This window comes from Micropterus dolomieu, linkage group LG18 (genome assembly GCF_021292245.1).
Source record: "Micropterus dolomieu isolate WLL.071019.BEF.003 ecotype Adirondacks linkage group LG18, ASM2129224v1, whole genome shotgun sequence".
Taxonomy (NCBI): domain Eukaryota; kingdom Metazoa; phylum Chordata; class Actinopteri; order Centrarchiformes; family Centrarchidae; genus Micropterus; species Micropterus dolomieu.
The window spans coordinates 2,885,584-2,898,059 of record NC_060167.1 but is presented as its reverse complement, the minus strand read 5'-3'; the positions used below and the strand labels follow the sequence as shown (position 1 = coordinate 2,898,059).

The window sequence follows — 12,476 nt, the reverse complement described above, 5'->3', positions numbered from 1 at the left end:
AGACACTAACTGTAAAATTTCCTTTAAATGCTCTGCAGTTTGTAATTTTTAATCCAACATTCCTGCTGTGGAGCTGCAAGATTAAATTCTTTAAAGTTGTTTTTAACTCCAGTCCTGCTCAGCCTCTCCCCACCTTTTGCCTTGTCAGTTCAGGTTTTGGGCGAGGGGGCAATAACACTGGCATGCCTCAGCTTTGATTAAAGGAAATGCTTACATCACTCCGTCTCCAAGAGAAACAAGCCATTCGCTCTGCACAGATGGCTTCATCCAATGGTTGAGGAGCTTTACGGGGCAGGCAGACAGGTGCGCTCGCTGCTGACTGAAATAAACGCAGACCGAGAAATGTTGCTGCTGTTGTATGTGTTACATAGCAACAATAAAGCTGTCTGTACAAAACAGGCCATGAGGATGTGTCTGAAGGGTCATGACATTAGGGGTGTGAAGGTACGTTTTAAACTGACTGTGTCTGGGGCAAAAGTCAATGTACTGTTTGGTTTCTGGGCTGTAAAATGTTTGAAGAAAGGAAAAAAACTCAACAAAGAGGCCTGACGCTTGTGATAGAGTTGCGGTCTCTACCTTTAAGTGACACTTTAAGCTGCACCTAATTTTATGTCGAAAACAAAACAGTAGCTCTGCTAGAGAGAATGTGTGTGATGCCAGAAGTGAGACACTTTACCCTCCTTTTAAATCAAGCTTCAGAAACCAGCCTGGTTGGAAATGTGAATGTTGTGGACAATGTACAGACATCACAATTACATAACTTTTAGGTTAGTTCAAATAACCTTCAAACATTTATACTGTCATTTCTGTTTACTTTAGAGTTGCCTAGTGCAATGAAGTAACAAACGGTCTCCCCTGAAGGCTTTAATGCAGCTGCCGTGATTTTCCATTGACATCACTTGCAGTTTTTGTAAGAAGCTTATCAAAACATCACTTTAAACCTTATCACACCACCCCTACAGCATGTTCCACTTCTCCACTGGCCATTCATATGCTTGGTGTTTTCCAAATTCACACACATATTTGCCAAAATCAGAACAAAAAGACTCATTCTGTGTTCCTGCAGCCCTGCTGTTCACACCTGTCTTGTGCAATAAAGGGCAGTATTAGCTTCTCTGTGAGCTCAGTGTGCTAACTGAGAGTTCAGGGGGCAACAGGGAAAACTTCAGCTCTATTTTGGTGCATTTATTTTACTAGGAAAAGGGACACTGATGTTGCTGATGGTGGGGTTATAGGGATAAATAATCTTCTTTTGTAAAAAGAAATTGGGAAATTGGTTACTTGTTATTTTATCACTGATATAAATTTAATCCAACACAAGCAATATAGACCTGGCATCCGATGGCTTCATATTCTGCCGTGCGTTGATTAATATTGTACTCTTAATTACTTAATTAGAGCTTTCTGATTGGCTCCCAGGTATGTCCCTTTCTTAATAACCGGATTTCCGATTCAAGATTCAACCACTTTTTCTGACGAGAGCATGTTAATCTACATGCCTACTAACAAGCTCACGCATGAGGATTGAGACCAAAAAAAACTAGCCTTTCAAATATTTAGCTAGAACATAATAAGCATTTAGGGCGGCACGGCGGTAAAGTGGATACCACTGTTGCCTCAGCAAGGAGGTCTGGTGTTTGAACCTCGGTCGTCCCAGGCCTTTCTATGTGGAGTTTGCATGTTTTCCCCATGTCTGCGTGAGTTCTCATTGCCCTTAGGTGTGAATGTGAGTCTGAGTGGTTGTTTGTCTCTGTGTGCTCTGTGATTGACAGGCGACGGATAAGCAGGTATAGAAGATGAATGGATAACAAGCATTTTAACAGCAAGCTGCAGGAGTAGCTTGAGAAGTTCTTACAAACACCTTGGCGGGAATTCAAGCTGACCGCCGTGCTTGTTGAGGACGCGTATACAAAGTCCACAGCTGCCTTTCAAGCCTACGGGGAATAGGAGTGTTTGATCCAGATCCTGGGTAATGATCGCATTAACTGAGATGCAGAACATAACAGATAGAAATCCAAGTTTCTTGTTCCAAATATTTGGCAGACAGTAATTGAGAAGGAAATGCCCTTGCAGCAGTTTGTGAAGCCAGCAACAGAAACACTTGTGTTCCAAGCCAAACACAGTCATTCTCGGGTTAAATTGTGATTTGGCATAAGGGAATCTTGCAAATTCCTCTGATAGTTTAGTCTACGGAACCTTGGGGGCAGACGTTCAGACTGATAGGAGTTTGGAGCTCAGTCAATTAGACATTTTTTATTGAAGAGTAGTTTATGCAACTTTCCCACATTTGGGGCAGGTCAGATATGCACTTCATCACTGGCCTGTATTTATACATCAGGAATTCCTTACATGCTTTATAAAAACATCTTGGACAAGACACACAAATTACTCTTCATTGTACATCTGAATGGGCAAAGGCACAATGGCAGATAAGTGCTGGAAAAAGGGCATTTCTGAGTATAGTTCACTAATAGTTCAATAGCATTTCTGTTACACACAAACTTTTTACACCAATCAGGACACAGATACAAGTCAGAAGAGAGACAACAGAAGCAGTAAAAATCAGTTTGAGCCTAATGTGAGAAGTCTTTTTTAATCCAAAAAGTGTTTCGCTTCTCTCAAATGCATCTTTCTCATCGCCACCAACATCAACAGTGAGTGGGTGTTACAGAGCATCACCTCCAACGAGTTTATCTTTCTCTGTTTAGTCTTTAACAGTGTGTAACAGCCTTTGGTATGCAGTCTGACAGTCCACTTGACTGTGAAGAGTAATGGCTGTTACATAGCAGTGAGTTCGGTCCCAGTCAACTGAATGGTTCTCAGTGTTGATCTTCCCATTTTAGGTTTGGTTATAATATTAACAAACAAATCCATCTTTCCTCAAAATGAAGGGCAGACACTGTCTTTTGTTCTGGCGCTTCGTCTCGCCTTTCTTTGCTACCTGCAACCGCACGACTCCACCACCATGTCCTCATACTGTTTGTAGACGACGTTGTTGGCGGAGTCGATGTAGAGTATGCTGATTGGGCTGAGTCGTGTCGGGACGCAGCAGGTGGGCGGCGTCGAATCTGGGTCCATGGAGTTCATCAGGGTCTGTATGATGGCGTGGTTGGTCGGCTCAAGGTGCGAGCGGATGGGGAAGTCGCAGACGCCATCGCAGTGAAAAGCCTCGTAATCCAGCGGTGCGATGATCCAGTCGTCCCAGCCCATCTCCTTGAAGTTCACGTGGAGTCGTCTCCTGTGACACCGCGACCTTGTCTGCGTCTTCACCACCGGTAGTTGGGGGAGGGACTGTGGCGGCTGCTGCTGCGGCTGCGGCTTTTTAGCCCCCCTTGCAGCAGGAGCTCGGCGCATTCGTCGCTGAGTGAACAGGTATTCGTAGACGGTTTTGTTGTCATACCCTGACCGCGCTTTGATCTCGTTGTAGAAAAGGTCACGCTTCTTGCTTTTGCCAAACGCCAGGAAGAAGGCCTTTTCCTTGTTGGTCCTGCCGGATCTGGCGAACCCCAGAGTGCGCAGGTCCATGGGCCGACCGCCTCTGTGCTCCAGGGCCTCAAATTCAAAGCACAGCTGCTGGGAATGCTGGTTCTGCTGGTTTTTGAAGCCCTTGAAGACTTTCCATATGTCAAACACTTCCCATTTGCTGCCAAATCCGCCTCCACTCAGCAGATCCTCCGCGGTCTTTGTCTGGAGCAGAACTGCCTGTTGTTTACCTGAAGCACAGGTGTACAGCTTCAGGCATGGGGACAAGCTTCCTCCACCCCCTCCTCCTCCATCAGCGGCTGTGGATCCCATTGAGGCTCTGCGAGGGTCAGACAGGCGCTTCCTCAGGATGCGTAGCTCGGCCCCCAGGAGCCCGTCTCGTTCCAGAGAGCTGATGTTGAAGTGATACCTCTGCCGTCTCAGCTGGGGCCCACGCTCATCTGCAAGGAGGACAGAAATACAAAACACTGAAATATGAGTTGACAGACAAATACACATAAAAAAGTGCAGGCGCAAACATGACCAGGGTGAAAGAAGGGACGTCAAACAGATGCACACAAGCATGCACACATACATTAGCAGAGGCAGACGCATGAGAACTTACATACACAATAGAGCTGCAGTGATGAGTTGACTCACTTATTAGCCAATAAACAGAAAATTACTCAGCAACTATTATTGATCAAATAATCTTTTTATCAACAATTGTCATTTTTGCTGGTCTCAGATGTGAGGATTTAATGATTGTAAATGATTGATGATAGTAAACTGAATGTCTTTAGATTTTGGACTGTTGGACATTTGAAAATATTGCCTTGGGCTGTGTTAAGTTGAAACGGACAGGCATTCTTCACTGTTGCCTGAAATTTTATAGACAAAAAGATGAATTGATTAATATAAAATATAAGTATATAAAATACTTGGTAGAATAATCCTAATTAAAGTCTTAATTATATTGTTGTCATTCTATGACTGTAATAAACTCACTGTCCTGCTGACTTTCTTGGCCAGGGCGCCCTTAAAAGGGATTTTATCTCAATGCGTCTTCTTTCCTGGTTACATAAAAGGTTAAAGGTTCAGTGTGCAAGTTTTAGTAACATCTAGTGGTGAGGGTTGTGAATTGCAGCCAATGACTCATGATGCATTCATGTGCTCCGCGGATGGTCCCATTTCCCGTTGTGAAGTCAGTCTTCCGACTTCAGTGTGTGCTCATGTGTTCTTAAATCGGAATGTGTAATCGGCATCGACGCTACTACAAGGATGTGTTGGATTAACATTATCAGAGCATATAACAACACGCAGACATCTAGTTCACTCTACATGGACAGCAAACTAACCGTTACACATCACATGTTTGCACGAATCAAAGTTCTGTATGCTTCTTGAAGTCCCATGTACACTTTATTTCTCTTTTTGCAATAAAGATTTAAGGAGGAAAAAAAGATTCTGATTATTTCGACACCACATGAATGCACCATCAGTCACCGCTCACCCCTCCCTTTCCATAACATGCTCTGTAGAGCAGTTTGTCTGTTTGGGCTACTGCAGAAACATGCCAGCACAACATGGCGATTTAAGGGGACCTGCAGTGTATGTAGATATAAATGGCTCCTTCTGAGGTAATAACAGGGTCTTTATACTATTATATTTCATTCAATAAATCCTTAAGTAAAACACACTTTACCTTTAAATAAAAAATAAATCCCTAATGCACACAGATTCCACAAGCAAAAAGTTTTTTTGCAGCATGCTAATATCAGGTAGACACTGACATACAGACATAAGCACAGAAACATCAGGAGGAATGAAATGAATGGTGTGGTGTGTAATGTTTTCTTTTGTTGTCAGTGAGGGAAACCAGTGAACTTCCATGTCCAAATGAAATCCAGCAATGAAATCCACTAAAGCGCGCACACACACACACACACACACACACACACACACACACACACACACACACAGCAGCAGCAGCAGATCTCTCCACTCTGCTCGCTTCTTCTCACGTCATTCCCCCTCCTTCCTATCCAGGACTTTAGCATGCATTGAAAAGTACATTAGAACCAGACAGGGAGACCACATCGGTCTGTAAACAGGCCTGTTATTATGGACCTGCAGCTTTTCACTGCCGATAAAAAGTTAACCAGCATCTGCTGTAGAGGAAACAAACCATCAACAGCACACACACACGCACACACACATGCTGGCCCAACATCTGATTAAAGCTCCAACCGATTTCCCAAACTGTCACATACTTTTTAAACACTAAAGATGTTTGCAAGATGTAAGTTTAGATGAAGGCTTAGTGTATCAATATTTACTGATTAATAAACAGTTTTTAGTTACACCTAGCTTACATTATTGCAGTCTAATACAGCAGCCCTGAATATCTTCCCTTCAGTAAGGGTAGGGTCAGCAAAGTATGTCACCAAATTCGACCTACTAAAAGGCTACTGGCAGGTCCCACTTACTCAGCGCGCCTCTGAAATAAGTGCCTTTGTCACTTCCGATCATTTCCTCCAGTATACGGTCATGCCGTTTGGTCTGAGAAATGCCCCCGCTTCTTTTCCAAGTTTATTTCGATGACATAGTGGCCTATTCATCTGTCTGATCACATGAGAACCCTCAATGTGATTTTTGAACGTTTGTGTGCTGCTTCCCTTACCCTCAAACTGGCCAAGTGTGAGTTCGGGAAGGCTGTTGTTACCTACTTGGGTAAACAAGTAGGTCAAGGTTGTGTCTGCCCAGTTACTGCCAAAGTACGGGCAACCTTTTTCAGATTTCCCAGCTCTTAAAACGCGTTGTGAGGTCGTTTCCCAGGAATGGCTGGGTACTACCGTGCGTTCTGCAAAAACGTTGCAGATGTGGTAGCTCCTTTGACTAGTTTGGCAAGTTCCAAAACTCCTTTCCAGTGGTCAGAGGAATGTCAGTTGGTTTTCGAGGCTGCCAAAGTTCTCCTCTGCAGTGCGCCTGTGCTCGCAGCCCCAAACTTCACTCGTCCATTTAAGCTGAAAGTAGATGCCAGAGCGCTTGGTGCGGGCGCAGTGCTCCTGCAGGAGGATGAGCAAGGCATTGATCACCCCATTAGCTACTTTTCCAAAAAGTTCAAAAAACACCAGCTGCATTGAAGCACCATTAAGAAGGAGGCCTTATCATTACTGTTAGCATTACAACACTTTTAAGTGTACCTTGGGTCTAGCCCTGGGCCAACCATCGTCTTCTCTGACCACAATCCTCTTGTGTTCTTGATTCGGATGCAAAACAGCAACCAGCGTTTCATACGCTGGTCCCTATTACTGCAGGACTTTAATATTGAGATTTGTTACAAGAAGGGTTTAGAAAACGTTTTGTATGTATTTATCTCTCAGCCTGCACTGTCAGCTGTTCTCCTCCCTTAGAGTATGTGTGTGAGTGTATGCAGGTAATGAAGAACACCATAGTGAGCAAATTAGACTTCTTAAGTAGCTTACCTTAGTTATTTTGATTATTGTCTTATGACAAAGTTTCTTTGTTGTAGCTTCCTTCTGTCAGCTACTAGCAGTGAGTAGGAGTGAGAAGCCCGTTTTGTTTGCACCTTTTTTCTCCTGTTTTTGGAATTAGAAGCCTAGTTTAGAGCTTTGTCTTTTCTTTACTTTTTGTTTTAAAGTGTTTTGGTTGTTTTGGGCACTGCTCATCTCTGAAGATAATAAAATGCTAAAATGTATTTGTTTTGTTGGCCTTGCTTGGGATTGGGAAGAGTGGGAAGCCTCACATTTATGTTACATCCAGGATACCCCTAGACCTTGGGACGTAACAGTATACTTTTACATTTACATTTATTTACTTATTTGGCACATTTGACACTTTTATCCAAAGCGACACACAAGTGAGATGCAATCCAACAGTATATCGAGAAGTGTTTGAGAATAAGAGCTTCAAAACTCATGTTCCACCTGACACAAGACTTGCAGGTGTATGAAGTAACATAAAATTATTTTCTGTTTTAGAAGAGAGCTAGAGAAGGATTGAGCGATAGAGTGTGTATTATTTGTGTAAGTACTCTCAGAAGATACAGGTCTTAAAGCAATTTCTGAAGACAGAAAGGGATTCTAAGTGAGTTTGGTAACACATTCCACCACAGATGTCTTGCTTTGAAGTGACAGTAGGACAAGTCGACGTTCATTTGCAGATCCTAGTGAACAGGAAGGCTCATAAACCTGAATGAGGGAGTTCAGCTGGGTAGGTCATGTGGATCTGTTGTAAGAAAAACCACATGAGCAGGTAATCAGATGATGGGAGGCGGTGTTTATTAAGAAGAATAGGGGACCAAGGACTGATCCTTGTGGTACCCCAGTGGAAAGAAAGTGATGGTTGGACTCTCTCTTGTCCTGCCACTTTTGACGATCGCTCTGTGAGGGAGGACTCAGTCCGCACCTGCTGTACCAGAGATGCCTCGTTCAGTTGGGGACAGGAGGAGGTTTTGATCAAGTAGATTATTTTGAGAGAGGAAGTCTGAGACTTGGGTGAAAAAGCCTGCTCTAGAACCTTATATAGGAAGAGTGAGACAGGCCGAAAGTTTTCAACTTCAGATGAATTTTGGGTTTACTTTTTCAACAACGGGATATCTATAAATTAACTATATAATATATAAAAACTAACTATAAAGGGGCCACTAATGGACATTACCTTGTTAGTAAAGAAATCTGAGATATGGCTGGTGGAGGAGGTGGGGGGTAAATGGGGCTTTTGACGGTTGAAAATAATTTTGTAGTGCCTGTAGCAGAGCTGATCTTGTCATGCTGCCTTCATAGGCAAAGGATGACTGAAGCGTCTGTGGTCTGTAGGATCTCTAGATTTACATAATTTTTTATTTCTCAGCGGCTCTGACACCGTTTCCCAGCTTGCTTAGAACACTGGAAAATCATGGTGGGGATGGAATAACCCAAGCAGTCTAATGGACAGAGGGCAGCGATTGTCCAGACAAGAACTTAGTGTGGAGCAGACTGTCTCTAGCATATTTTAACTTTATTGAGGAGAATGCATAGGGGTCGAAGGTGGAAGCAACTAGAGTGGAGAAGTGACATAGGTTGCAGAGATTACATCTGCATGTGAGTCATCGGCATGTGAAATTCAAGTTATATATGTAAGTTATAATGTTCTGTCTTTGTTGAAACTGATTTGGAGAGCTGTTGATTAATCTGTATGATTTCTGTAATATATAATGTGTAATATGAGACTTAGCTGACATCTAAGCAACACGTGGCAAATAAGGGAGAGAGGTAGAGAGGCAAAGAACCAAAGTAAGAAATGAGTTAATGTGAACATGTGAGGGGGAAGAGATGTGTCAGGCCATCAGTAACTCTTGCGCTCACCCACTCAAACATGCGGAGGAGGTCACCAGCGATTTGCTGAGGACACACTAAACAAATAAAGCCCAAATTAAAAGTACATTAAGTGCTTGAAATGTAAACCTTTAGCAGGGCTAGAAATATTAAACTCTGGTCATTTAAACATTGTTTTAAACAGTTTTACACTGTAAAGATAACATTACACAGGGGGGCCACCCTACTTGTGGCTGTGAGGAGTGTTTATTTACCCTCCTGAGGCCCTATATCACAGAAAGCAGCAGCGCTGCCAATGACTGGCCAGATGGCTAGAAATACAAACACACACAGACACATACACACTTACAGAAACCAAAATGCAACATCGCACACACATAAATATATATGTGTATATATATATATATATATATATATATATATATATACACATGTACGTGCATATGCACAGGCATCCCCCAGATGTTACAGCACCTGGAATCTTGGTTTCAAAACCAAAATATTTCTCTCTAATATTAAATATTCATGTCTGTCGGTTAACGTTCAGCAGCTAAACTTCTACATCAGGAACTGCTGGAAAAATGGTTTTCAGGGCCTTCTTAAAGGAATAGTTCAACATTTTAGGAAACATGCAGCCATGGTGAGAGTTATGTAAGAAGATCCTACCCTCATGTTTGTATGGTAAATATGAAGCAATGGCCAAAAGCAGATTAGCTTAGCATAAAGACTGGAAACAGCTAGCCTGTGTCTGTCCAACAGTAATAAAAAATCTACCTGGCAGCTCCTGAAGCTAGCTAATTAACACGCTACTGTATATCTTTTTAATCTGTTAAAAATTGTAAAAGTGTAAAAACATCCATTTGTGGACATAACTCCTCTAAGAAAACACAACCTGACATATTTATGCTTCAGTTTTGCATGGATTGAACAAACCAGATGTAATGTGTTAATTAGTAAGCTTTACAAGTGTTATAGGTTTCCAGACTTTATGCTAAGCTAACCAGCTTCAGCTACACATTTAGCATACAGATCCTCTCACAAATCTTCTTATGTAACTCTCCACAAGAAAACTACTGAACATGTTTTACAAAACTTTGAACTGCTCCTTTAAAAACATACTAGAGTGAGATTTAGACGTGTGATAGCTCACTCAGCTCACAGCAGCTTCCTGCAGCTTTGAAGTCAGTTCCAGCACCCTTATGAGTAACAGAGTCATATCTTTTCCCATCATTCCCTCTGTGTGTGTGCATATGACCTTCCTGACTCCCCTCCAGATGCTCTCTTACCTCATGGACTCCCGAACACAGACATGTCTACATTTAGACAATTTACAGCCCTGTTTCCAGCCCCGCCCTCTTCTGGTAACCTCCAGACTGGTGTTTGACCTCCAGTTCCCTCCCTCAGATCTTTCAGCCTTCTCCACACTCAGCAGCCCAGAAGTCAGACTCTTGCTCAGCACTGTCCTCCCACCTCAGCTCTTTCCCCACCAGCTCATGTTTTGCCGCTTCTTTTGTCAACTTTCATGATTTCAGATAATCAGCACTACTGCAGTGAATCACTTACTCCAAATAAAATCGATGGACAAAGTGAATTTAAAACAAAGGGAAAATAATCATTAGGTTACAGCAGCCTACTGCTTCACTGTTGCACAGGGGAACAAGTAGACCTAGTTCATGGACTTCCTTTGATGCTGAGACATGGAGATATGATAGACTGCAGCAAAGAGATTATCCACATTAAACATGGTCATGTCTGTATATTACCAAAGTAATATTCATAATTTGTGTTATTTTAAAGATTATTTTTGAAAAGTATGGAGGTTAATGTAACCTGTGTTTCTCCTTTAAACAAAAATAATTAAGTTCATAACATTGTCTTTGTAAGTTTAATCAATTTCAACTTGAATGTATAAAATGTTTTGTTAATTTAAAGATTGGACGATTTTTCGTTCAGAAACGTTTGTTCTAATTCAGCGTGATTTTAGACGCCATATCTAGTTTGTGACAGAACGTTTCATTCAGACTCAAACAGCATCAGCAACGCTGCTATCAGCTATCTGAAAGTGTAAAAGTCGTGTTATTTGATCCCCGGTTGACGGGGAAAAGAAGTGAACGCGCATGGAAAGAGAAAACTTGGTAGAGAGCGGTTACCTTGTCCTTTATCCACGAAGCTGGTGATGGTGTTGGCCAGACCCGCTTCGTGCAGAGCGCTGCTGTTCAGGTCCCCTGTGGACAGAGACCAGTACAGCGACAGCATGTAGTCATGAGGAGTGACCAGCGGCTGTTTGTGATGCGCTTCCCGGTCACCAAGTTTCTGGGCCTTGTTGCTGGCTCCCCGCTGCGCCACCGGACCCGCGTTCTGCTGCTGCTGCGTTTGCGCAGCGGTGGCTCTTTGGGGAGGCCCGGTGCGCACTGGAGCAGCTGCACTCGCTCTGGAAGCAACTTTCCCAAAGTGTTTCCCCGGTGAGCCTCCCCTTCCATCAGCAGTCCCGACTCCTTTACCTGCTGCATGTGCGCTAAAAGCCGCGGGAGCATGCGTTTTGCTGTGAGCATCCCCGACGGGCAGCCAGGAGCGCACAGCCTCTTTGCGCCCTAAGTTAACTGATGTGTCCCGTTGTTGTTGTTGTTGCTGCTGTGCACGGTTCACCGGCACGGCCTCGGCGCGCGATGGCGAGGATGAGGACGGAGATGTCCCCGCTGTAAATTTGCTTTTAATAACAGTCGTCTCGCCCTTTATTAAGGGCGGGCCTGCGCGGATCCGCGTAATCCTCAGCGGACTCACTGATGAAGGTTTCCACGTCCCAGAAGCGGTCGCCAGTTGCCTCCCCGCTGCCGGTGTAGACACACCGATTCCTCCGCCGGCTCTTACGTTGGCTTGATCTCCTTCGCCGCCGCCTGCCGTGCGCTCCGCTGCCTCTCCAAGCCGGTGGCGGTGGTGCTCGGTCGGTCTGGTCCGGCTGAGTGAACCGAAGACGGGATGCAGGTAAATGAGAGTCCAGCAGCTCAGCAGAAGAGAGAGACGCTTCACAACTTTCATCCTAAAGCCCTTTTGCCTTTTGCCAGGCCGTCATTGTAATAAACCGCAGTCTGTTCAGAATGAATTGACCTGTTTGTTTAGAAAAAGAAGAGTGAGCAGTCCTGTTCCGTCCGAGTCTTTCATCCTCTGAGTTCACTCTGCGCTCTGCCAGACGAAGAATGAATAAAAAGTGCCTCTCCCGTCTCAAATAGACTATAGACATATGCAAGGTTGTAAAAGCAAAGATGTGGACAATAACTGAGTTTTATAAGTTGAAGAAACAAATCCTGCAAACCCTTATTCTCCCATCCGTCATCTGTAAGAACCATAGTGCTGCAGAGATCCTGTCTGTGATAGAAATCCAAGAAAAGGCAGAGAAAAGTGGACTTGCATTAAACGCTCCACGGCACGATTCTGCTGGATATCTTGTAAGAAACTTCTTTAAATCCCACTTTTTTCCAAGAGAGGCAAGAATGGCGTAATGCCGCTGCCTCCGTTTTTTTCTCTTTCCCTTCAAAGTTTGAACTCCGTCCAGTGAAAATATCTCACTCACACACCAACCTGCAGGTGCTCGAAAAACTCCTCCAACAAACCTGAGCGCAGGAATTGGAAACGGAATTCCAGAGAGCTGTTTTAATTACCCCGTGATGTCATGCTGTC

The 12,476-nt window shown here is 43.7% G+C and overlaps 1 protein-coding gene across 1 annotated transcript; it reads right to left on the bottom strand.

Moving 5' to 3' along the window:
* Window positions 1–2,238: 2,238 nt before the first annotated feature.
* On the bottom strand, window positions 2,239–12,262 carry gdf5 (growth differentiation factor 5). The gene is made up of 2 exons (XM_046028468.1): window positions 10,952–12,262; window positions 2,239–3,923 (listed from the first exon to the last, which is right to left on the bottom strand). The coding sequence occupies exons 1-2, from the start codon at window positions 11,835–11,837 to the stop codon at window positions 2,938–2,940; spliced, it is 1,872 nt and encodes a 623-aa protein (XP_045884424.1). The 5' UTR covers window positions 11,838–12,262; the 3' UTR covers window positions 2,239–2,937.
* Window positions 12,263–12,476: the final 214 nt, after the last annotated feature.